Here is a 25,427-nt window from a genome sequence, read left to right on the forward strand (position 1 = left end):
TGGTAAAACAATAGGTTGCTGATTATAATTCAATCTCCCACTTCCCAATGTATAATTCACAAGTCGCTATATTGCTACTTCTAGATTAAGAGATTTCAGAAGTTGAGATCACTTATTGGCTTTATCTATATTGCCCTCATCCAATTCCATCAACTTCACAATTCAACTGGTCTCTTCTTTGGGAAAAATGATGAAGGTTATATTGGCTTTCCAGACGATTAGAGCAACTCCACCGGTTGCTTCTTGACTGGTCACCAGCTAGGAAAAGTTGATGTGGTGACCATGGAGGGGAAAATTAGGTTTCCACCGGAGGTATTCTGCCCAGCCAAAAGTCAGCATTTCTTGACCGAAGCCAAGAATTTAGTCAAGGCCCTGACTAATTCCTTGACCCAGCCAAGGCGTCTGCCAGCTCGGCGCAGCCCAGAAACGTGGGTGACGTCACTGGATGAGTGGAGAAGGAGACGCGCTGATCGACGGAAGTGGAGGACAAGCGTCTGATGCGTGGCGCCGCAACTCATCCATGCGTGCGTGCAGAGAGAGAAGCGGAAGAGAGGAGGCGTTTGTCGCCGGAGGACGATTTGCTCCGCCTGGGGTTGCTTCGATCTCGGCCTGGGGGCAGCGTCTGGGCGGGCTGACTCCACGGAGCGGCCGGACGAGGTGAGGCGACCTCGGGGGAGCCGGGTCTGTGGACGGAGGACGCCGGAGAAGGGAGAAAAAGGCGGGTCGGGTCGGCGAAACCTGCCAGGTCTGGGGGAGCGCGAGAGAGAGAGAACCGGAGGGGGGAAATGAAAAAAAGAAAAATTTTCGTCCTTTGAAACAAAACAGAATTTTTTTTTGCTATTTATAGAAAATTTTCAGATTTCAAAAATTCATACGAACTCCGAATATTGCGTTCCATATATGCACGAGATCGAATCGATGAGCTCTACAACTTTCATGAAGGAAATTTTCCCAAATTTCGAACATATAAAAAGTCAATTTTCACGACCCCCTAAATAACGTTTGTTTCGAAAATAAAAATCGATTAGAAACCGAATTTTTTGTACAACAACTAAATAACGTTGTATTGTACTTATTCCTAGTTTTTCATTTATGAAAGAAAAAATCGATGAATAGTGAAAAAATGAACAGTCTTGACTGGTCAAGAAAAAAAATGGGTGGAAACCCATGTCCAGTGGCAATGAACAGTTACTTGACTGGTCGACGCCTTAACTTTTCGACCTTGACTACGGGTGGACTTGCTCTTAGGGACAACCAAACTTTAACAAGAGCATAGCTTTCCTTGAATCTAATTAAGGGTGTAGTCCTAGAGAAGATAAAATCTTCTCTTCGTATAGAGGAAGGACACCGCATAAATTAAGATACTGCACTCATATATTTGATAGGTGAGTTTGTCTTATTTGGTTATCAGCTCACTATTTGGTCTTTTGTATTAGTGAACATGAACATATTTGGGCATTGTATGTTTTTCGCTCTTTTAGTCAGTGAGGATTCAGGTGATGAAACAAACGGTCAAGATCGCACCCGCAATTATTTCTTTTATTCAAAATAAATTTTTTAATTCCCGAACATACAAAATTCATAATAAATAGCTTTAACATCCGAAAGATTTCTTGGAAATTACCACGGATTGGTCGTGACGCATACTTCTTGAGTCAATAAATTGAAGATTCACTTCAATAGAATTTTCTGAAGAAAAAAAAAATCTCAAATGTCGTTACTACTTATCGAGAAATAAAATTAATCTCGTTTTAATTCCTTAATTTTTTCATGTCTTTCTGGTCATTGACTAAACTCACATCACTTTTATACCAAGGTTCACCAAACACTTAAACACTGCTTTTGTACTCATAGCACTGTTAAAAGCAGAATTTACCAAACACTCGGCTACTTAATTTTACAGCTGATTATTTTCGCAACACAGTTAAAACTGCTTTTAAATTAATCACCTCGGGGCTAAACTAGGCCTTAGTGATAAAATTTGAAGAGTAAGGACTAAACTTCTCTTCGGTCCAAAGTTAATTTTTTTTTTTTAAAGAAAAGAAAATTACAATAAATATTAATGAAGTCCGGGGAAGTACAACATCGGGGTGGTGGCGCAGTTGGCTAGCGCGTAGGTCTCATAGCTTCTGAGTGATCCTGAGGTCGAGAGTTCGAGCCTCTCTCACCCCAATAGTTTTTGTTTTTTTTTTTGCTCTTTCCAGTCTTGCGAAATTCCAAATCTACCCCCTCTACCCTCAACTAGTCTCAGCTCTCCTTAAACCCTAATTCTCCCAAAACCCAGAAGAGCGGCTACTCGCTCTGTTTTGCATATTAACCTAAAGGTCATACCCAATTCTGAATCTGAATAGCCAGCAGCAGCGAATATGGTAAAGAGAAGCAAAAGTAAGCCAAACCTTAATTTCACTGCAAAGCATTCATCTTTTTTTGGATTGCTTGATTGATTGGGAATTGGGTTCCTTAATTTCAATGCAAAGCATTCATCTTTTTTTTTGTTTTTTGATTGATTGGGAATTGGGTTCCTTAATTTCAATGCAAAGCATTCATCTTTTTTTGGGATTGATTGATTGATTGATTGATTTGGGAACTGGGTGATTGCAGAGAGCAAAAGCAAGAGAGTGCCTCTGAAGAAGAAGTACAAGGTGATAAGGAAGGTGAAGGAGCACCACAAGAAGAAGGCCAAGGACGCCAAGAAGCTCGGCTTCCAGCGCAAGAAGGTCGAGAAGGACCCAGGTATCCCTAACGACTGGCCTTTCAAGGAGCAGGAGCTCAAGGCCCTCGAAGCTCGCCGCGCTCGTGTCATCGATGAAATCGAGCAGAAGAAAGCTGCCCGCAAAGAAAGGGTATCCCTTTTTAGCTTTCCTGATTTCTTTTGCCTATTCACATTAGTTCTGAAACTGGAGTTTCTATCATGTATGTTTGCATTTGATTGTGAGCTTGCGAAACTTTAACTGTTTAGATGGAACAGCTTACCTGGTTTTAGTACATGGTTGCAGTTTTTTTATGTGATAGTGATAATTCTTTGTGCTTATTCAGGCTCAGAAGAGGAAGCTGGGAGAGTTAGAGGATGACGATGACGAGGACTCCAAGTTGGATGAAGTACTAGAGGAAAAGAGTACTGATGACACCATTGGGTTTGCTAAGAATAGGGGTATGCCTTACTGATGGTGAAACTGAGAATTCGGCTTGAGTTTATTGTTACCTTTTCTATATTTTAATTGGTGGTTGTTTGGTTTTTCCCTACATACAGATAGCTCAGATAGGGCTTTCTACAAGGAGTTGGTTAAAGTTATTGAAGCATCAGATGTCATTTTGGAGGTTCTTGATGCTCGAGATCCCCTGGGTACACGATGTGTTGATATGGAAAAGATGGTGAGGAAGTCGGGTCCTAATAAGCATCTTGTGTTACTTCTTAACAAAATCGGTAATGCCCTACTCTCTCTCTCTCTCTTTCTCCACACACACACATGTAAAGTGTGCTTTGTCTGTGTGTCTTTGTCTTTGTGAGCTGATACTCTAATACACAATATATGTGCCTGGTTTTTCTCAGACTGTAGATACAATAAGTTTCTTATATCCCTACTTTCCTAATTTCTCGGTATATCCTCAGGAACACAAAACCTGGAATTTTCATTTTATTATTTTTTGCACAAAACCAGGACAGTGACAACAAGTCTCTTCAGATGAGAGATTCCATATATCTTTTAGATTTAGTCAAACTTCTTCAAAGGATTATGAAAAAGAACATGGAAACTACTTCAAAGGATTATGAAAAAGAACACGGAAGCTATCATGCTTGAATTTTTCAAGAAGAACCAGGTTTTCTAAATGAAAGCCTTTATGAGCGACAAGCACACTTCTCAAATAGCTTATTATTTATTTATGAAACATAAGTAGTTTAATTTTGGACTTTTTACTCAGTTTAAATGGTTTGCTAAAAATTATTAGCTTCCTAAATATGAGGAATATTGTTTTGGTCATGAAGGAAAGCATGTTGTCAATCAATTGACCAGAAATGGTTCATTCTATAGGGTTCAAAGCAAGACCTTAGATTCTTAGAAGCAGGATGCAGAAGGGAAATGGTGCAGGATCAAGTTATAGGGGCCTGTTTAAGCCACCTTAGCTGGCCAAAGGGAAAAGGATAAACAGTTTATGGATGGCCATATGAGCTTATTACTTAACCCATCTGAGCTTCTTAATAGTAGGTATGATAGATGAATTAGCTATGTCAGTTTATGTATGAGTTAGTGGTTGAGCTTGAAAAGCTCTCTTAGGACTTGTCTTACAACATGGAAGGAAATTAAAAAACAGGAAGATGTGGTCAACAACCTCCACACTCGAGAGTTACTTGTGAATCTTAGGTGCCTAACCTTATCCAGTTTTAAGTGGTATAAGGATAGTTTTTTAAGTGCGTTTAACAACCTTACCTACAGAAAAAGTTAGAAATAGGCTAAAAGCTAAGCACAGAGGCCAGATACCTTTCTCCCAATGCACCTCTGTAGACACCTTTATCCAATGTGGAGGACTGTCCTTTGAAGGTTGTGCAGGAGGAATTGCACTATGCACTATGCACTATACATGTGTGTGTGTGTGTGTGTGGTTACATCTTTACTGTATGTACGCACTAACTTAGCTGCAAAAATTATGAGAAAGATGGTAATGGATTTTCTACTTTGAGCAAAACTATTCGGTATGAAGTAATAGGGATGTCTAGCACAGGTGTAATGGAAAGTGAAAGTAGGAGAAATTTTAGTGCTCTCAACATGAAATCCACCTTCCTTTATTCTCGTCGTATAGACTTTTTGAATGATACAAAACATTAGTTGTGGAGATGGATCTTTATGATCAACCACTATCTGATTTTTCAAATGTTTTCCTGCATCTCAACTCGAATCCTTTATTGATTATTATGGTTTCTTGAATCTCAGATCTTATCCCACGTGAAGCTGTTGAGAAGTGGCTCACTTATCTTAGGGAGGAGTTGCCAGCTGTTGCCTTCAAATGCAGCACCCAAGAACAAAAATCAAACTTAGGGTGGAAATCGTCCTCTAAAAAATCAAAACCTAGCAACCTTTTGCAGACAAGTGACTGTCTAGGAGCTGAAACTCTTCTTAAATTGTTGAAGAACTATTCAAGAAGTCATGAGGTATATCATTGGTTTCTAATGATTGTCACATCTCTATCTACAATTTGGGCATTTGTCACTTGAACTTGAGTTTTAAAGTTTCAAATTATTTTAAGTATAAATGTGATCCTTTGTCTTTGGCAGATCAAGAAGTCGATTACAGTGGGTATTATTGGCCTACCTAATGTTGGTAAGAGTAGTCTCATTAACAGTTTGAAGAGATGCCGTGTCGTCAATGTTGGTTCCACTCCAGGGTTAACAAGATCACTACAAGAAGTCCAGTTGGATAATAATGTCAAATTGATAGATTGCCCTGGTGTTGTAATGCTCAAATCTACAGAAAATGATGCCTCTATAGCTCTTCGAAATTGCAAAAGAATTGAGAAGTTAGAGGATCCAATTGCTCCAGGTATCTAGCTATTGCCCCATTTTTCATTTAAGCATATTTAAAAACTTGCTCAAGTTCCATTTGCTGCATATTGCAACCCTCTAGGATTTGGTTTTTCTGCTGCATATTACAAGGATGTAACCCAGTTGATGCTATGCCTGACAATGCTTTTTTTTTTTTTTTTTTTTTTTTAAAGTTAACACACTTTCACCTTTCTTGAGCAGTGAGGGAAATTTTGAAGCTCTGCCCAGCCAGATTGTTGGTATCTATATACAAGCTCCCAAGCTTTGATACCGTTGATGACTTTCTGCAGAAGGTGGCTACTGTTAGGGGTAAGCTGAAAAAGGGTGGTGTTGTAGATATTGGAGCTGCAGCCAGAATTGTTCTGCATGACTGGAATGAGGGTATGTATTTGTATTCCCTTCATATAGGTGTTAAGGACAAGAGTGACTGTGGAAAAACTAAATTGTAGATAAAAAATATACTGAAACGTCAAATTTGATGCGACATGTTCGTCATGTTTCAGGTAAAATTCCGTACTACACTATGCCCCCAGCTAGGAGTCAAGAAGAACCTTCAGAGGCGAAAATTGTTTCAAAGCTGGGCAAGGAGTTGAACATTGACGAAGTATACAATGGAGAATCTTCATTCATTGGAAGCCTCAAATCTGTTAATGATTTCCATCCTGTTGAAGTTCCTCCCAGTTGCCCACTCAATTTTGATGAGGATATGGAAGAGGTTTGTGATCTGTACTGATGATACCATAAGCTTTGGAATCCTTTTTTAATGACCTGTTCTTGTTTTTTGACAAGAACAGGGCTGCCTTGAACTTACCAAATAATAGATAGGTTGCTCAATGAAAACTGTTTTAAAAGCTACTCTTCTGTTTTTGACCACTGTTTTTTTGTTATCATATGCTCATCACTGTGCCTTGGAGATATGAGAACACACGGGATGGTAGCATATTCATATTTTGATTTTCTTGGTTCAAAATGAACAGTCTTTGCTGGCAAATTGAACTGTCTTTGCTGCTCACATTTTGATTTTCTTTGTTCAAAGTATGTCAAACTGAACCGTCTTTGCATGGTGTACAAATTTGTTCAATAGCTTCATAGGAAGCCAGCTAATTAGAATTTGGTTTTAAATTATGTGGAGGATTATTGGTTTTAAATTCAACCTGATTTATATGTTGTCATGCATCAGAATAAAAGACCATCAAGTCAAGCTAATGGAAGTCCTAAGGATATGGTTGATGCAGACGATGACCAGTCCATGGCAGTTGAAGAGGATGATTCAGGCAAGGCAAAAGAAAAGACGGCTACCAAAACTAGCAGGCAGAATGAGAAATTGTATGCAGCTGAAGGTATGCTTAATACAAGGAAGAAGAAAGCAGAGAAGAAGATGAGGAAAAAGGCCAAATCAGCTTCCACGGATGCTATGGAAGATGATTATGATTTTAAAGTTGATTACATCAAGAAGGGATCTGCCATGGATGTTGGTGATGGCATTGGGGGAAAAGATGACGGTCAAATTATTGGAAAGGTACCTATGTCTGGTATTGGATTTGATGAACCGGAGGAAGAATGAACTGTATTTTTCCAAGGCAGTTCAAGTAAAATCCTGATGCTGCCTGCCTTTTTTTTTTTTTTAACGTATATTTTTTAATTATGCTTTTAAGTTTCTTCTTTCACAAAATATGTTCTGTATGATCACGCCCAGACTTTGTGCGCACAAGATTTACAATTACCTATCAATCAAATCCTGATTATTTTTTCTTCTGCTTATTTCTGCTTCATTAAACTGTTTCTCTGTTCGAAGGCAACACTTATTTCTCCCAGGCCATCAGAATGTTGGGAATTTATCAATATATAAAAGATGGATGCATACTACTTACCAAAAAAAAAAAAAAAAGATGGATGCATACTTGCATACCACAGGAATGCTTATTCTTGGCAAAGAAAGATTCTCATATTTTTGCGCATGTAATTTAGAAGCTGAAATTTATTTATCTACTATGGGACTGATGGAGTTATATCATATCTTTGAGCTTGGCTAAAATTATACAAACTCAGTGTGCTCTCTTTTGTTTTTTTTTTTTTAAACCTGAAATTAGACCATTATGCACGAACTGGATGCATGGTCTCTCTCTCTATCTCTCTCACCCCCCCCCCCCCCCCCCCCCCCCCCCCCTACCGATTTGTATGTTCATTATGTTGATGGTTGAGTTTGATTTTTTATTTTTCGTTTGTTTAGTATGCTCTGTAATGAGTTCTTTTGTTCGGAATTAGATACGGTGACCCATGAGAACCAAGTCTTTTGGTTATATTTTCAAAATACAAAAGAATGCGCTTCTTATATTAACCAATATATTAAACTTAGCATACTAAATCCTTCTCTACCTATTTTATTATTTATTTTTTTCAATCTCAGAATTGAATTAGGATAGTATGCTCATCCTGTTTTTACATTATTGGAGGTATTGTATCACTTCATTTCCAACCTTTGGCAAGACAAGGAAAGAGAAAATGATTGATAAAAGGGACAACAAATATGACTTTCATGCCAGCTATGAAAGAACGACATGAATTGGAAGAACAGAAAGATAAAAGAAAACAAAAATTGTCAACATAGATATAATCAAAGAATAATATAGGATAGAACGAGTTCTATACGTTCTTTTTTCTAATTATAGTCACGAGTTCAATGATTTGCGGTTCAATTTATTTGGAGGTGGGGGGTGAAATTGACAACCTATTTTTAAAAAATCACACTTTGCTCCATGTACATGTCCATTAAAATATTACTCATAAAAATAGGTGTGATTTGTACATGTCCAGTATAGAACGAGTTATATATGTTCTTCTTTTTTCTAATTATAGTCATGAGCACACACACACACATATAATACATTAAAAGGGAATTGCATTAGTCTTCCTTATACTAACTCCAAGAGCAGTTTCCTATCCTCTTCCTCTTTTCTTTCTTTCTTTTTCCAAAAAGAAGTTTATCTTCTGTTAGTCTCTATTCTGACTTCAAGAGAACATGATCTCATTATAGTCATATGTATCGCAGAATAGGATAGAGGTAGAGGCAGAAAAGAAGTCAGCAGAGGCACTATGCTGTAGAGTAGCCATGGATTTTACCATTAAGATTACAACAACGACACTTTTTTGGTAGGCATGCGCCTTTGGCACCTTATTAGACAACGGTTTATGCGCTTTTCACGCCTTATTTTGCGCCTTTCACGCATCATCGCCTTGGAATCAAATGTGACTCATTTTAAGGGGAGTTTGCGCTTTTCACGTCTCATTTTAAAACATTGTTTCATATTAAAGAATTTCTTCAAGATTTTTGGAATGCTAATAAGATTATCTTATGAAAATTTAAAAATTGTCACATGTAATTGATTGGTTGGAACCCACCTAATGATAATTATTATAAATTAAATTTTGATGGCTCAGTATCTGCTGTTGGAAAAGCTTTTGTAATGTTTGTGATTTGCGATAGCAATGGATCCGTTATTATTGCAGATGCTCTTCCCATTGGTTATTCGATTCCCATGTTCTCAATGCTGAAGTAATAGGTTTAAAGGCAAGTTTTGTTGTGAGCTAAACTACTTGGTATTCATCAGCTTCAATTCGAAGGCAGTTCTCTTTTCCTTATCCAGATGGTCATGGGTTTTTTTTCAGCATTCATTGGAGAGTTTCTTTGATTGTTAACAATATTCAACATCAATGTTTTTCCAAACGATTCTTTCCGATATATCTTCCAAGAGACCAATATGGTAACAGGAAGAAAAAAGAAGAAGATCCTAATGGGATATTCTTTGTAATATTATTTTTCATGATTAAAAAAATTATATATGTATATATATACACACGCATATATATATGTAGAGGGAGGATTTAGAGAGAACCTTCTTAAACTTGAAATATGAGGATGTTTTTATTTTTAGCATGTACTTTAATAATCTAAACCATTCATTCTCTATTTTCATACACATATGAATCCTACAAAAAATTAGCCAAATTGAAACATGTTTAACCATTTGATCAGCACAATATTTGTTTTAATTTTATCTAACGGACTACATTTGTTTATACAATTTTGAATCACCAAATGATACGAAGAAATGATCATTTACCCAATATATTTTAGCTTAAAAATTGCCCACTTACCCAAACACTCTAAGAGATTGTCCACTTACCCAAACTAAGAGATTATTTCCCTAATACCCAATTAAGTATTGTTTTATTCTTTTTCATTTATTTTTGGGACAATTTTGCCCTCTCCTTCTTTGTCACTTAGTTGGAGAAGTCATCGACCTTGCCGGACTCCGGTGACCAGTGGCCGGCCGGGGACTCCGATGACGGACTCCGGCGACCGGTCACCGGAATCCCGAATCCGGCTACGGACTAGTGACCGGATTCCGGCGTCTGAATTTATTGCCCCCTAATAATACCCAGTAACCATATTATTGCCTCCAATAATCATATTATTGCTTCCCAATAATCATATTATTGCGAGATTATTGCCTCCCAATAATCATATTATTGCCTCGCAATAATCATATTATTGCCTCCCAATAATCATATTATTGTCCCCAATAATCATATTATTGCCATCCAATAATCATATTATTGTCCCCAATAATCATATTATTGCCCTCCAATAATCATATTCTTGCCCTCAAGTGAATTGCATAAACTCCCAAAACCAAAATGAATACACTACAGACACAATTGATCAATTTATATGTTCAATTGTACACGTTCATTTTTTTTTCCTTCCCCATTCTCGGAGCTCACAGTATACCCAAAAAAAAAAAAAGTGCTCTGGGCACCCACCAGAATGTGAGGCCGGCAATTCGGGTCTCTTCTAATCGAGGCTCTGGGTTCTCTGAGGCGAAGCCTTGGGAGTTGACGAGGACTTTGAGGTGGAAATGGGGTTGGGCTTCGATTGGGGAGGCTTCGAAGCGTGGTCGAGGATCGGAGAATTGGCGGGACTGGCGGAGGAAGACGAGGAGTTTGCCGATACGTGACGATGTCGACGGACGCCGATTTCGCCTTCGCCTTCGCCTTCAACGACAATAACTTCTCTGACCGGATAGCTCCGGATCAAGATCATGGTCGGATCTTCGAGGAAGCTAAGATCCTCGTCGTCCTCAACATCTCCTCCGTCTTCTCCTTCTCGAGCCTCAGAGCCAAAGGAAGAACAAGGCCGCTGAATCCATCGTTGATCAGAATAAACTCGTCCCCGGCCATGATCTGGTAGAGACAGCGTTTGCCGGCTGTGGAGAAGGCGGCGGAGGAGCGAGTTTGATCTCCAGGAGGCGCTGACGATGTCGTTTTCGTCGATTTCCGAGAGAACCCATTCCTTCTTGCTCCACGGCGATGGCGGTAGAGCCAGTAGCGACGGGGATGGAGGCCGGCCGGGGAGAGAGAGAGAGAGAGTCCGGAAGGAGAGAGACGATGAGTTTCAATTTGATTAATGAGAGCAAAACTGTCAGTAGTTGTTAGATTGAGTAAATGGGATTAAAAAACTCTTAGTGGAGTGAGTAGGCAATTTTTAAGCTGAAATTGGGTAAGTGGTTACGGCCCCTTGATTTTTTATAGACATAATTCTTGCATAGGAATCTAATGGATCAAAGGTTGAAATCATTAAATTAGGTCATATACTAGTGTAAAATAATAAAAATCCTCAAATTCTTAAAGTAAGGAGGTCTTCTCTAGAACGGGGGGTGTGTGTGTGTATATATTACATTAAAAGGGAATTGCATTAAAGGAAAATTGAAACTGGCCTTGATCTAATCTAATCCTAACTCAATTCTCTACCCTCTCCCATAGCAAAACATAAAGAAAAGTATATATTATTATTTGAAAAAGATCTTTTGTCTCATGGTAGCCTACTCTGGTTCCCTCACAAAATTTTCATTATTGGGTTAGCTATACACTTTTCATGTTTTTATCAAATGATACAATTCTTGGATAAGAATCTACATCGCACTAGAACACCGTTATTGACGATCCTCTACATCGCTTTAGGGTTCCTCAAACAATGTGATATGTCCCACCTGGTAAATCTTTAACCCTTCCCGCTTTTACTAAGACTACAAAATGTTCTTGTAAATTATGGCCATATACTTAAGCGGTGATTTCAAATTCAGAGGTTAAGCATATTTTGGCAACTTTATTGAGTAGTGATTTCAAATCTAGAGGTTAAGCATACTTTGGCAACTTTACAAGCATAAGGCAGAGTGTGATAGTGGAAAAGTTGACAAATAAGTCACCCTTATTACCATTCTACATAACCGTAAATGTGATTTTCACCTCATACGGTTCCTCGTTCAATTCTTTTGGAGTCATTAGTTGGATCATTTCCCTTGTTCTAGAATATAGGTGAAAAATTTATCGAATCAGAATGTGCAAAGCATTATATATCCTAAGAGAAGATTTGTCAATCTCCTGATATATATGGTTGAATGACAAACTTTTGAACTCCGTTGTGTAGGTAAAGAGGTTCATTGAACTTGAATTGTTTTTGCACTTAAAATCATTTATACCCAAAGTATATATAGATTATAAAAGTATTTTTTAGGTGGAAGTATTTAACTAGAGTGGTTGTATTATTATTATTATTATTTATTTATTATTATTATTATTTTTTTTTTTAACATTCGAGTTGTTGCATTTAGGAGAGTGCAATCCATCATTGGTGGATCGCACCATTGCATTATCCCGCAAATATCAATATCACGGACCACTGTGGGTGGAGTGATTCAGTATTGAACACTAATTCATAAGGACTTGGCTAAATCAAAAGAATGGTAGGGGCCGACAGTTATCACATGAAAAGCGCATGTTTACTAATTTAGTTAATTAGGCGGTGTTTGATTGGTTCCCAAACGGAAGAAGATTTTAGAAATTTGAGTGGATGGATCTCCATATATGACTCCATATCGATTTCAGCAATCCTTTCTTGCAGTGCTATGTCTAGAGTCTAGAAATTAATTTGTGCATTATAATCGATCAACTTATTCTCAACTTCTCCAGATCATGAATAAGTATATCATATCTTAATTACCCCTCAGTACTTACAATAGCAAAATGCAATTATATATGAAATGGAACATCAACTTGGTTTTTCTCTCTGTTTTTTTTTTTCCTCATCTTTCAATGAATGAATATCGTTTTTGTCTTGTCATAAAAAAAAATATCGTTTTTGTCTTTGGTGACTTGTCATTTGGATGATTCATGAACAATTGCTAGTCAGTTGTCACAGATCAGAAGTTTTTTGAATAATCAAAGCTATGGAGTTATTTATTTCTACATAACCACACGTGCATGCTCAGATTTTTTGCTCAGTTATTCATCAAGTGTAAAACATGAAAAAGAAAAAACAAAACATGAGTAATTTCCATCTATATGTACTTAGTTCAGACCAAAAAAAAAAAATCTATATGTACTTAGTTATTGCACCTGTATGTATATATAAATGAACGAACCCATCAAAGAGTTGGAGCAAGCAAACTAAACAAAGCTAGCTAGCCTGTAGCTGCCTAGCTAGGTTAAGCAATCATGATGATGATGAAGCCTCAGCTGCAAAAACCACCCTCCTCCTCTGCTAGATCTAGTCCTCTCTTACCACTAAAACCTGGCAGCTCCGCCATTCTGAGCAGCCCTTCCTTCGTCAACATCCTTCCTGCACACGGCCACACAAAGCACCACTTGAGCAAAAAATTTAATCGCATCCGAGCCTCCGGTGAAGTAAAGGCAACGACGGCAACCACCACAGGGTTGGATCAAAAGGATACTGCAGTCACAGTAAAGGCAGTGGTTACGGTGCAAGAAACAGCGGCAAACATCCTCTCCACCCTTAGCTTGACTGCACCGCTCGACGCCCTCACCGATTTCGCTGGCAAAACCTTTCTTCTCGAGCTTGTCAGCGTTCAACTTGACCACAGTAAGCTAACTACCGAAGAAATTAATTTAGTTAATTATTCATAACTATTACGTTCTAACTTCTAACTCATCCGAGCCGACTCTCTACACCTATTACATGATTCCAACCAGCTTGAGTATTAACTTTCAGAATCCTGGACAATTGCTTCTGGGTATGAACTTTTAGAGTCTTAAAAGTTAAAACTATGAACTTAATTCTTTTTTGGTTGGCTCAGAAAATACATGTATATCCCCAGGAAATCAAGAACGGTGCTTGAAAGTCCTTGTGCTTCAAATTTAATTCACCACTTGAGGTGTTTTGGCTCGGGTCTTTAATATTAATGAGCTTAATTAATGAATAAGGCGTGAGCCAAAACGAGGGTTCAAAGTCTCTAGTGCATGTTTAAACTTACTTGAGGTCAAAAACATTATTTTAGAGCTTTAACTACAATTATATATGTTAAGATTAACCAAGCACCACATCAGAATAGAAGCATGACTGCTAAACATTATTTTGATTCTCTCCCACATCACCGTTGGATGTTTCATATTTTTCATAAGCAGGTCTTTTTAGCGGATTGATCGAGATGTACTATTCATTCATATTTATTAATTTGACTTTTTATTTTAGTTTATTTTAATGAAGAAGTCACTAAATGAAAAAAAAAGGACAAGTCATTAATTACATCGTCAAGGAACTAACGAATTAATTGACAGGACCATAGAGAGGTTACGTACTATATGATTCGACTTATCTGCTTTGCTCAGTAGGTCCTCCGGCTAGTAGTACAATCATATATCACATCTTATTCTGAAGCATTTTCAAATCATACATAAATGATAGAAGTCTCAAACGTTTGGAAAATGCTATGAGGTGTTCGAAAATGATTGCCATAATCGATCGATCCCGATCATGAATATCCTTTTTAGATTAATTCAAAAATAGAAAAAATATGCCTGAAAAATTTCATTTCTAGTACATTAATATTCTCATATATCAAGTAAATGAATTCGATACACAGGTATATGGTAGACTATTTTGAGATAATTTACTTATGTGTGAAGTCAGTCTACCTCTGTATCAAATATAATCTACTTAATGTATTGATACATTAATATGACTTAAAATTTTCGTATGATAAATGCTAAGATCAGGTGATCAATACTCTCATACTACTAAACTTATAGTTTCATGGTTATAATTTCTTGTAATATATGAAGAAATTATGTATATTATATATATATATATATATATATATATATATATATATATATAACGTACATATGTACTATATATCAATAGTAATTTTCCAAGCCATGTCGGAAAAAAAAAAAAGTAATTTTCCAAGGGCCGATTCAACTGCCCTCTGCCTCTCTTGAGCGGTCCCCTGGAAGCAAAGCAAAGCATGTTACCCTTTTAGCATAGATGGGAAGGGGCCAAGAAAAAACTGAAACATTAGTCGCGTATTCTCTGAAGATTTATTATAGGGGCACCAACAGAGAAGAAAAAGAAGATGGGTCAATATAAATGATGAGTCAGTCTGTGGTCGTACGAGGTCTGCGACCAATACGAATTTTGACATTTTGCATGAAAGCGATATTGCATGTCATGCACTGCTAAACCGGATCCTGATTGGCCCAAACTCGTCCGTGACCATGCCCTTTTTTTTTTTTTTTTTTTTTTTTTTTCATACATTCAATTATTACATTCAAAAAAAGTCTTCGGCACTACTTCGTTCCTTACTAAAGTGTAGAAATTTTACACTGTTAGCTAGGTTAGATCTTCTTAAGCTTATAACTTAATAATCATATCTAGAGGGCATGTACATTGGCAAAATAAGTTATACTCATAAGTATTTATGCAATTCATTTTTCTAACAGAGACTGGGTTGGGGAAAGAAACAATAAAGGGGTATGCACACAAAGTGAACCAAAAAGAGACGATCGTCACATACGAGAGTGTGCTGACGATCCCAGCGGGTTTCGGGGATATCGGAGCGGTTCAGGTTGAGAATGAGCACCACGAGGAGGCTTACATCAAGAGTATCGAGATCTCCTGCTTCCCAAATGTCACCTCTGTTAGTGTTCCATGTAATTCATGGACTCATTCCAAGTATGACAATAAGCAAAAGAGAATCTTTTTCACCAACAAGGTACGTATGACTAGTTTCGTTTACACCAACACTAATGTCTCATGCATTCTAATGATGATGTGCTAATGTCGTCGACAATGAAACAGTCTTACTTACCATCAGAGACACCAAGTGGGATCAAGAGGCTAAGAGAAGAGGAGCTGCAACTTCTGCGAGGAAATGGCGAGGGTGAAAGGAAAGCATCTGAAAGGATTTACGATTATGATACATACAATGATCTTGGAGACCCGGATAGCAAAGACGAGTTGGCTAGGCCTGTCCTTGGTGGAAAAGACCACCCGTACCCTAGGCGCTGCAGAACTGGACGACCACGCACTAAAAAGGGTAACCACCACAAACCAATAGCAACACTATATATAAGAGCTATATATGTGATTATTTCTTATCATATTATTGTGTGAATGCAGATCCATTATCCGAGGAAAGAAGCAGCAGCGTGTATGTGCCAAGAGATGAAGCGTTTTCAGAGTTGAAACAGCTCACATTCTCTACAAAGACCCTGAAATCTGTGCTGCACGCATTGCTTCCTCAACTTGAGATAACACTTGTTGATCCAGAGCTAGGATTTCCCGACTTCACAGCCATAGATTCATTGTTCAATGAAGGAGTCACATTGCCTAAGCCAACAGCTAGTGGCTTTTTTCAGTCAATCATCCCAAGGCTAGTCGAGGCAATTAGCGATGGACAAGATGATCTCTTGCTCTTTGAGACCCCTGAAATACTTGATCGTACGCCTCTAGCTACCTCTTTATATATCTATGCACAACTAATAAACAAGAATTAATTCTCTTATGAAAACCTTATTGTTGGCCTCATGTCCCATTTGTATGCTGCCTTGATATTGATAGCTCTCAAATTATGCAGGTGATAAATTTTCTTGGTTCGAAGATGAAGAATTTTCTAGGCAAACTCTAGCTGGTCTTAATCCATATAGCATAGAGCTAGTTACGGTATGCTTTCTTCGTGAATTTTCCGTTACCAAAAGAACTCTTCCACTTCAATTAGAAAACCAAACATGTGCATTTTTCTTTTTCCTCTATCTCTTGAAAAACGAAACCAGACTATCTGTGGTTTGATTGATCAACTTCCCTTTTTTGCTCTAATGGCGCACTAAATTTGTAATGACGTATCAGGAATGGCCATTGAAAAGTAAACTTGACCCCGAGATTTATGGCCCAGCTGAATCATTGATCACCACAGAACTGGTGGAGAAGGAAATCAGATGCTTTATGACTGTCGATGAGGTATAACATATATATAAATTCCATTCTCATTATCACAGTTTATCGTTTGTGCTGTCATTTTTGTGTGAAAGGGAAAAATTGGTTTAAATTGAAATGCAGGCCTTAAAAAGAAAGAAGCTCTTTATTTTGGATTATCATGATCTGCTCATGCCTTATGTGAACAAAGTGAGAGAGGTTGAAGGAACCACACTGTATGGTTCTCGGACAATTTTCTTCCTCACTGAGAATGGCACACTGAGGCCTGTTGCCATTGAACTCACTCGACCACCCATTGGTGACAAGCCCCAATGGAAGGAAGTGTTTACCCCAACATGGGATGCCACTGGTTGCTGGCTTTGGAGGCTTGCGAAAGCCCATGTTTGTGCTCATGATTCGGGCTATCATCAACTTGTCATCCACTGGTAAGTATTTGGACCCAAAAATTGATCAAAACCTTTTTCATAGTGCCAGTTAGCTACCAAATTGATCATTTATATTCGATTCTGAAACCGTGATAAAAATATAAAATGACTAATCCTCAAGCCTCTATGTCAAGCATGGATATGGGGCAATTAGAAAATGCGTGTCTTTCATGGTTGTAAGTTGTAACTACTTTTTATTGTCATATTTTCACAGGCTGAGGACTCATTGTTGTACAGAACCATACATAATTGCAGCTAATCGACAACTAAGTGCAATGCATCCCATCTATAGGCTTCTACATCCTCATTTCCGTTATACAATGGAAATCAATGCTCTGGCTCGAGAAAGCCTCATTAATGCAGGTGGAGCCATTGAGACCTGCTTCTCACCAGCAAAGTACTCAAATGAGCTCAGTTCTGCTGCTTACAACCAGCTTTGGCGCTTTGACATGGAAGCTTTGCCTGCAGATCTAATCAAAAGGTCTTTTATATGATGAAACTACTATAAGATTTATTCACATTGTGTGATGTAGGAACTTGATTGAAAGTTTCGAAAAAGAACAAAAAATTTAAATAAGACTCTATGGAATTTCAGCTACTAATTGACTTGTTTGCATTACTTTAAGGGGAATGGCAGTTGAAGATCCTACAGCTGAGCATGGTGTGAAGCTAACAATTGAAGACTACCCATTTGCAAATGATGGTCTCATTCTGTGGGATGCCATTAAGGAGTGGGTGGGTGACTATGTGAACCACTATTATCCAGACCCAACTCTTGTTGAATCTGATAACGAGCTTCAAGCTTGGTGGACAGAAGTTAGAACGAAAGGCCATGCAGACAAAAAAGATGAACCATGGTGGCCTGTTTTGAAAACCCCAGAAGATCTCATTCATACTTTGACAACTATAATTTGGGTTACAGCTGGACATCATGCTGCAGTGAACTTTGGTCAGTACATGTATGCCGGATACTTCCCGAACCGGCCTACAATAGCTCGAAGCAACATGCCAACCGAAGATCCAAACGACGATCTTTTCAAGGTATTTTTGAAGAAACCAGAAGCTGCATTGCTGAGGAGCTTCCCCTCACAGATTCAAGCAACAAAAGTGATGGCTCTCTTGGATGTATTATCGAACCATTCACCCGATGAGGAGTACATTGGTGGGAATGTGGAGTCATCTTGGGCTGAAAACCCGGTGATAAAGGCAGCTTTCGAGCGGTTCAATGGCAATTTGAAGAAGCTAGAAGGAATTATTGATGAGAGGAACACCAATATGAAGCTGAAAAACAGAGTCGGAGCAGGGGTTGTTCCATATGAGCTTTTGAAGCCATTCTCAGAATCAGGGGTCACAGGAAAGGGAGTTCCCAACAGCATCTCCATCTAAATGCGTTGATGCGCGCTTTATTAATTGTATTAGTAATTAACGCTTAATTAATCTACATCCGTCAGTGATAACTGATAATGTGAAACCTTAATATTTCCATGAAAAATGGTTTCGTTTCACTCTCATTATTTCTTTGAGCTAAAGATTGTAGCTTCACTTAATTATTGTCTATGAAACAATCTAGAAAATATAATCCCTTTGGCATTTAAAATCTCATGACAATTCCACCAATGCTCTATATGTCCCAATAGGAACATGTCCCTTCTCTCTCTCTCTAACGTGTGAGAGTTAGGGTTCCGAAGCATCGGCGGTGGTGTGATAGGTGGTGTCTGTGTGACAGATCGGACGTGATTCGCATGTCCTGGTGCCCTCCTTTTATCGTAGAGGGGTGGAGTTGGTTAACCCGAAGTTTGCTCACCATGGAGGAGGTCGTTGGTGGTTTTGTCCGGAAGCTGGCAATTTCAGATCCGAGTGTGGTGGAGGTGGTTTTGCCTGAGAAGCCGGCTGGCAATCGATCACAACGTTTCTTCATGGTGGGAGAGTTGTTGACTTGTAAGCCCTACCGGACAGAGGCCCTCATTAGTACTCTTAAGGGTCTCTGGGTTCCGAAGAATGGGCCGGTGGATAGATCGAGAATTACTGTCTGCAGCCTAGAAGGAAGCAACAGGCTGCTGTTTTCCTTCAAGTATGAGGCGGACGTGAAGTGGGTGGTACGCGGCTGCCCATGGACTTTTGAGAAGGCGCTGTTTGCCGTAGCAATAACGGACGGGACGGTGGATCCAATGAAGGTGTCGTTGGCCACCCAATACTTCTGGATTAGGATTAGGGGACTTCCTACGAAGTATATGGACGATAAAACGGGGAAGAGTATTGGCAATGCGGTGGGCGAATATGTTCGAACCTTCAAGGACCGGCAGGGGAGTTGTTTGGGAAGTTACCTCCGTATCCGAGTGGGGGTTAAGGTGGATGAGCCGCTGGTTAAGGAAGTTGCTTTCCGGCCGTCTGGTTGGCCTGAGAGTAGGATTTACCGAGTGGAGTATGAACACTTACCCCATTTTTGCCTCTTCTGTGGCTTGTTATCCCACACAGGTAACAGTTGTCCTCGCCGGGAGGCCGGGGAGGTGACGGAGCACAAGTATGATGTTCTCCTCAATGCAGAGCGCATGGAGGAGTGGATCGTCTCACAACAGAGGGCGAGGTCAAATGAGAGCCCGGAGAAGACCTGGACAGGCAGAAGGTTTGGCTTGTTCTCTGGGAGGCGTAGTGGGTGGACCATGGTGGCGCCGGATTTTCCCACGTGTGGGGTGGTCCGGTCCAGGGAGGAAATGGAAGGTGGAGATGTGGTACTGGAGTCCAGCACAGATCGTGCACAAGAGGAGGATGGCATGGATGTTGCGCTGATGGAGGAGGAGGATGAGTCAGGGGCTGGGCCGAGCACGAAACGGCGGTGCTTGACCTGGACCGGTGGCGGGCACGGTGGTCCAACACCGATGGCTGGAGTGGATGGGCAGCTACGGGAGGTGCCTGTTCAGGAATGTCCAGATTTTCCGTGGGAATTGATTAGGAAATCTGGATCCGCTATCTCAGGCGGGAGTTTTGGCCAATTAGGATCTCCTAATTCTTTGGAGAAAGTAATGGTACAGACGACCACCACTGATGATGCGGCGCAAGTGGGTAAGAGTAATTTAAAAAAGAATGTAGTTGATGTGGGGCCTAGGGTTCGCAAGAATGGTGCTGCTACTATTTCTTCTGGAAGTTTCTTGAAGAAGAAGGGGGAACAATTATTGCATGGGAAGTCTGTGAGTAAGGTTGGAGGGCGGGGGCAGGCCGAGTCGTCCTCCAAAGAATGTAGGCCTGAGAAGAAGGTAATGGGTGGGAGTGGTAAGAAAGAGAAGAAAGGGTTTGTGGTAAGACAAAATAATGTGGTGGTGATGGGTGGCAAGTTTCCGAAGTTGAGTCATGGACGTACTCTCGAACGTTCATCCGTGATGGGTCCGGAGCTGGCCCATCACGAGCCATGAATATTCTCTGCTGGAACTGTCAGGGGCTCGGAACCCTTGGACAGTTCAGGGGCTTAAAGGGTTGTTAACCCTAAACCATCCCACAATTGTGTTTTTGAGTGAGACGCGGTGTACGGCTGATGAGATAACAAGGGTTCGTAGGCAAGTAGGGTGGAAGAATAGTTTTGCTGTTTCTTGTAATTTCAAAAAAAAGAAAGGGGATAAGGGGGTCAGTAGGTCCGGTGGAGTTGCTTTATTATGGAAGGAGGATGTAATGGTGTCTCTGAGTACTTACTCAGGAAATCACATTGACGTTATAGTTGGAGATGATAATGGAGTAGGGCGATGGAGGTTTACAGGGGTTGTATGGTTTCCCAAAGGTGGAGGATCGGCATCGTACATGGGCTCTATTGAAAGAGTTAGCTCGTAGGAGTTCCTTGCCTTGGGTGTTGGCGGGGGGGGGGGGGGGGGGGGATATTAATGAGATTTTGTCACAACATGAGAAAGAAGGTGGTTTATTTCGGTGTGAACGACAGATGGATGGGTTCAGGGACGTTGTGGATGTTTGTGGTTTGCATGACATGCAATTTTCAGGCCCTAAGTTTACCTGGAAGGGAATTAGAGGTGGTATGGAGGTTAGAGTCAGATTAGACCGTTTTCTTGCTTCCATAAGGTGGATGGACTGTTTTCCTAAGTCCCGGGTTATTCACCTAAAACCATGCACTTCTGACCATCTCCCCATTCTTATGGAGGTTAGGGAGGCTAGGGCAAGGAGGAAAAGAAAGAAGAAACGGTTCTGTTTTGAGGAGTGCTGGCTTCGAGATGAGGAGTGCAAGAGGGTGGTGGAAAGGGGGTGGGAATCCGTATCGGGTTCGGACCCGTTTGCGAAAGTTTGTAATAAGATAAGCAACACGAGGAGCCTGCTTATGGAATGGAGTAATACCAGTTATGGTAGTTTGAAGGAGGAGATCGAGAAGACTGGGGCACAACTTGCAATTTTCTTTGATGAGTCATTGTCAGCTCCGCCTACTGAGGTCAGGTTGGGTTTGGAAACGAAGCTACATGACCTGTTACACCAGGAACAAGTTTTTTGGAGGCAAAGGGCAAAAGTGTTTTGGCTTTCTGATGGGGACCTTAATACTAAGTTTTTTCATCAGTATGCAAGCAACAGAAGACGAAAGAACCAAATTAAAACAAGTTTTTTGGAGGCAAAGGGCAAAAGTGTTTTGGCTTTCTGATGGGGACCTTAATACTAAGTTTTTTCATCAGTATACAAGCAACAGAAGACGAAAGAACCAAATTAAGGGGCTTTACAATGAGGAGGGGGTATGGTGCACTACAGATGAAGAACTAGAACATGTTGTACTTAATTATTTTGGGAAGTTGTTCACGTCTTCCAATCCTTCTACTATTCATGAGGTGGTTAGTATGGTGCCTTCTTTTGTTTCTGAGGAGTTAAATAACAGGTTGACTAAAGAGATCACGTATAAGGAGGTGTATGATGCACTCAAACAAATGCATCCATCTAAAGCCCCGGGGCCGGATGGGTTCTCACCTTGCTTTTACCAGCATTTTTGGCCGGTGGTGGGTGGTGATGTGGTTGATGCCATTCGGTCTTTCTTGGAAGAAGATGAGTTAATTCGACAGCTCAATTGTACGCATGTGACTCTTATACCGAAGGTCAAAAAACCGGAAACTATGAGTCACTTGCGGCCTATTAGTTTGTGTAATGTGTTGTATAAGATTGGGTCTAAGGTGATTGCTAATAGATTGAAGCCACTACTGCAGAATTTCATTTCGCCTTATCAGAGTGCATTTGTTCCCGGGAGGCTTATTTCTGATAATTCATTGGTTGCGTATGAGATTGCACATTTCTTGAAGCGTCGTAGAGATGGTAAAGTGGGTTTTGGAGCGTTGAAACTGGATATGAGTAAGGCGTATGATCGAGTGGAGTGGCCTTTTCTTGAGGCTATTTTGTTTCAGATGGGATTTCATACAAGGTGGGTGAGTTGGGTGATGAGGTGTGTACGGACAGTAAGTTATTCTTTTCTTCTCAATGGTGAACCTCGTGGTAAGATCTTCCCCACAAGAGGCTTGAGGCAGGGAGATGCTATATCACCTTACCTTTTTCTTTTGTGCGCTGAGGTACTTTCTCGGATGATTTTACGAGCAGAGGAGTTGGGGGATCTACATGGTGTAAGGATTTGTCGGGACGCACCGAGTATCAGCCATTTATTTTTTGCAGATGATTCGTTTATCTTCTTCAAAGCTGAATCGGAGGAGTGTGAAACCCTAAGAAGTATTTTTGGGAGCGAGGTATGAGGTGGCCTCTGGCCAAAAGATCAATTTTGATAAGAGCTCCACCGCTTTCAGTCGTAATATCCCATTGGAGAAACAAGAAGCTCTTGCAACTATTCTTGGGGTCAGTAGAGTGGATAAGCATGAATCTTATCTTGGGCTTCCTATGGATGTTAGTTATTCCAAGATGGAAGCTTTCGGCTTTCTACTTGAGAAGATAAAGCACAAGATTCAGGGTTGGCGTCAGAAGACGTTGAGTCAAGCTGGGAAAGAGGTCTTGTTGAAGTCAGTAGTGAAATCTGTACCTACATATGTAATGAGCTGCTTTCAACTGCCCATGCAACTTTGTAATGAGATCCATCAACTCATGGCAAGGTTTTGGTGGGGATCGAAGGAGGAGGAGAAGAAGATACATTGGTTGGCATGGGAGAGATTGTGCATACCAAAGGGTGAAGGAGGAATGGGATTTCGAGATTTAGTTTCTTTCAATCTTTCGTTACTTGCTAAACAAGGGTGGATGCTCATCACCAATCCGGAGTCTATTGCTGCGCGGTTGTTCAAAGCTAAGTATTTTCCAAATTCAGATTTTATGCAGGCGGAGGTTGGACAGGATATGTCGTATACGTGGCGGAGTATCCTGGCTGGCAGGGAGGTGTTAGCTCGAGGTCTTAGGTATCAGATTGGTAGTGGTACTAATGTTTCTGTGTGGGAGGACCCTTGGTTGCCACTGCCTTATAATTTTAAGCCGTTCTCCACACCCATGGTGGGTACAGAAGATTGGTTGGTGAGTGATCTCATTGATTCAGAACAGCAAGAATGGATTCAACCTGTAATTGAAGAGTTGTTTACAGAAAGGGAGATGGAGATAATCTTGGGAATTCCTTTGAGTTTGAGGCCGGTTGGGGATCGAAAGGTGTGGCACTACGACAAGAAGGGACTCTTTAATGTTAAGAGTGGCTATTATGTAGCTAGGAAGCTAGAGACACATACAAAGGCTGCGTCATCGTCTGCCGGAGTGAGGAGTGAAGCTAATAAGGTCTGGAAGGCGGTTTGGAGAGCCAGGGTTCCACCAAAAGTGAAGAGTTTTGTGTGGAGATTGCTACGGGGTATACTGCCTACACGAGATGCACTTCGTAAGAAGGTACGTATTGAAAATCCTTGTTGCTTATTTTGTAACAAGGAGGTGGAGACTGATGTGCATGTGTTCAAGAAATGTGTAGCGTTGGAGTGTTTCTGGTCTGCATGTAATGTTGGCTTTAGACCAAGTACGCAGCCAGGAACATGGGTACAGACTTGGATTAGTGAGGTGGTTAATTCATGCACTAAGGCTCAGGTGGACAAGTTTTTTACGTGTCTTTGGGTTATATGGAGTGAAAGAAATCACATTGCATGGAAGGGTGGGTGTTTTAATGCATGGAACATGGCTGCATGGGCAGCTCATTGGTTGGAGGAATTCCAGAAGGTACACCCTCATGAGTCTAAGGGTGGGAGAAGGCCAAAGGCTAGATGGTTGTGCCCACCACGTGGGCGGCTGAAAGTCAACATGGATGGGGCTTATCGTAGTGAGTCTGGGCAGTATGGTTTGGGTGTGGTAGCAAGGGATGGTGATGGGACTTGTATGGCTGCTTTAGCAAGACCCCTATCTTTTGTTACCTCTCCATTGCATGTGGAAGCAGAAGCTGTCCGTGCTGGGCTCTTGTTAGCCATACATTAGGGGTGGTCTGAGGTTGAATTGGAAACAGATTGTGCAGTGCTAGTTAGTGCGATGGTCAATCCTAATGAGGAATACTCCGAGGTAGGTCGAATTGTGGATGATTGCAAAGAGTACATGAGTGCTTTTGATTTTGTTCAAATTCGACATGTATATCGTGAAGCAAATAGTGTGGCTCATCGTTTAGCACACTTTGCTAGTTTATCCTATTTTGACGATGTTTGGATTGGGGAGACTCCCTCTATTATTGAGGATGTTCTTCTTGAAGATGTATACAATTATACTCGAGGTATAGGCACCATGTCCCCCTCACGGTATAGTAATTCCATCAATAATAACATCTGATGGGGCTTCTACCCCCCTTCAAAAAAAAAAAAAAAAAAAAATCCCTTTGGCATTATTAGACCTGCTGAAATCAGTTGGGCAACAAATCTGAGATAAATTGATTTCCAAGAGACCTGCCTCGATTATGTGTTACAAGCACTTGCATACAAAGTTCGTTCACAAAATATATATTAAAAAGAAAAGAGAAAAATAAAAAAGACTTCCGAGATTGTGTGAGGACTTACATCAGTTGTGTGGAGGATTCTGGCGGGCTTCCAAATTTTTTCCCCAAATGTCCTTCATCTCCCCCTCGAAGGAATGCCTCAAGGAAAGTTGCAGAATTAATTGATCCTTCTACAAGAAAGTGGGATGTTGACTATTGTTGAGAAACTGAATCAATGGTTCACTCCGGCTATTAGAGATCTAATCTTGAGTATACCTTTGGAGTTTGTAATAC

At 40.2% G+C, this 25,427-nt stretch overlaps 3 protein-coding genes and 1 non-coding gene across 4 annotated transcripts; all 4 read left to right on the top strand.

Moving 5' to 3' along the window:
- The first annotated feature begins 2,087 nt into the window (after window positions 1-2,087).
- On the top strand, window positions 2,088-2,172 carry TRNAM-CAU (transfer RNA methionine (anticodon CAU)). The gene is given in 2 exon segments: window positions 2,088-2,125; window positions 2,137-2,172. It is a non-coding gene; the product is annotated as a tRNA-Met (tRNA).
- Window positions 2,173-2,248: 76 nt separating this feature from the next.
- Window positions 2,249-7,297, top strand: LOC133740053 (guanine nucleotide-binding protein-like NSN1). Its single transcript, XM_062167903.1, has 9 exons — window positions 2,249-2,385; window positions 2,602-2,843; window positions 3,037-3,151; window positions 3,251-3,424; window positions 4,929-5,146; window positions 5,270-5,534; window positions 5,738-5,917; window positions 6,040-6,251; window positions 6,717-7,297. The coding sequence occupies exons 1-9, from the start codon at window positions 2,367-2,369 to the stop codon at window positions 7,098-7,100; spliced, it is 1,809 nt and encodes a 602-aa protein (XP_062023887.1). The 5' UTR covers window positions 2,249-2,366; the 3' UTR covers window positions 7,101-7,297.
- A 5,712-nt stretch (window positions 7,298-13,009) lies between these two features.
- LOC133740238 (linoleate 13S-lipoxygenase 2-1, chloroplastic-like) lies at window positions 13,010-18,811 on the top strand. The gene is made up of 9 exons (XM_062168174.1): window positions 13,010-13,475; window positions 15,335-15,606; window positions 15,693-15,930; window positions 16,014-16,334; window positions 16,471-16,556; window positions 16,740-16,850; window positions 16,950-17,251; window positions 17,466-17,732; window positions 17,878-18,811. The coding sequence occupies exons 1-9, from the start codon at window positions 13,091-13,093 to the stop codon at window positions 18,635-18,637; spliced, it is 2,742 nt and encodes a 913-aa protein (XP_062024158.1). The 5' UTR covers window positions 13,010-13,090; the 3' UTR covers window positions 18,638-18,811.
- Window positions 18,812-21,173: 2,362 nt separating this feature from the next.
- Window positions 21,174-24,649, top strand: LOC133737713 (uncharacterized). Its single transcript, XM_062165218.1, has 3 exons — window positions 21,174-21,676; window positions 21,795-22,637; window positions 23,011-24,649. Exons 1-3 carry the CDS (start codon window positions 21,174-21,176, stop codon window positions 24,647-24,649), a joined length of 2,985 nt encoding a protein of 994 aa, XP_062021202.1.
- Window positions 24,650-25,427: the final 778 nt, after the last annotated feature.

Source organism: Rosa rugosa, chromosome 3, assembly GCF_958449725.1.
Source record: "Rosa rugosa chromosome 3, drRosRugo1.1, whole genome shotgun sequence".
Taxonomy (NCBI): domain Eukaryota; kingdom Viridiplantae; phylum Streptophyta; class Magnoliopsida; order Rosales; family Rosaceae; genus Rosa; species Rosa rugosa.

Excerpts from the sequence above, each read along its gene's own strand:
- LOC133740238 (XM_062168174.1), top strand. The coding sequence starts at position 13,091 with ATGATGATGATGAAGCCTCAGCTGCAAAAACCACCCTCCTCCTCTGCT. Across the intron at positions 16,557-16,739 it reads ATAGCATAGAGCTAGTTACG|GAATGGCCATTGAAAAGTAA; the intron begins GTATGCTTTCTT and ends ATGACGTATCAG. Across the intron at positions 17,733-17,877 it reads CCTGCAGATCTAATCAAAAG|GGGAATGGCAGTTGAAGATC; the intron begins GTCTTTTATATG and ends CATTACTTTAAG.
- LOC133740053 (XM_062167903.1), top strand. Across the intron at positions 3,425-4,928 it reads GTTACTTCTTAACAAAATCG|ATCTTATCCCACGTGAAGCT; the intron begins GTAATGCCCTAC and ends CTTGAATCTCAG. Across the intron at positions 5,918-6,039 it reads TCTGCATGACTGGAATGAGG|GTAAAATTCCGTACTACACT; the intron begins GTATGTATTTGT and ends GTCATGTTTCAG.
- LOC133737713 (XM_062165218.1), top strand. The coding sequence starts at position 21,174 with ATGGATGGGTTCAGGGACGTTGTGGATGTTTGTGGTTTGCATGACATG. Across the intron at positions 21,677-21,794 it reads GCTCCGCCTACTGAGGTCAG|TATGCAAGCAACAGAAGACG; the intron begins GTTGGGTTTGGA and ends TTTTTTCATCAG. Across the intron at positions 22,638-23,010 it reads CAGATGGGATTTCATACAAG|TCGTAATATCCCATTGGAGA; the intron begins GTGGGTGAGTTG and ends CACCGCTTTCAG.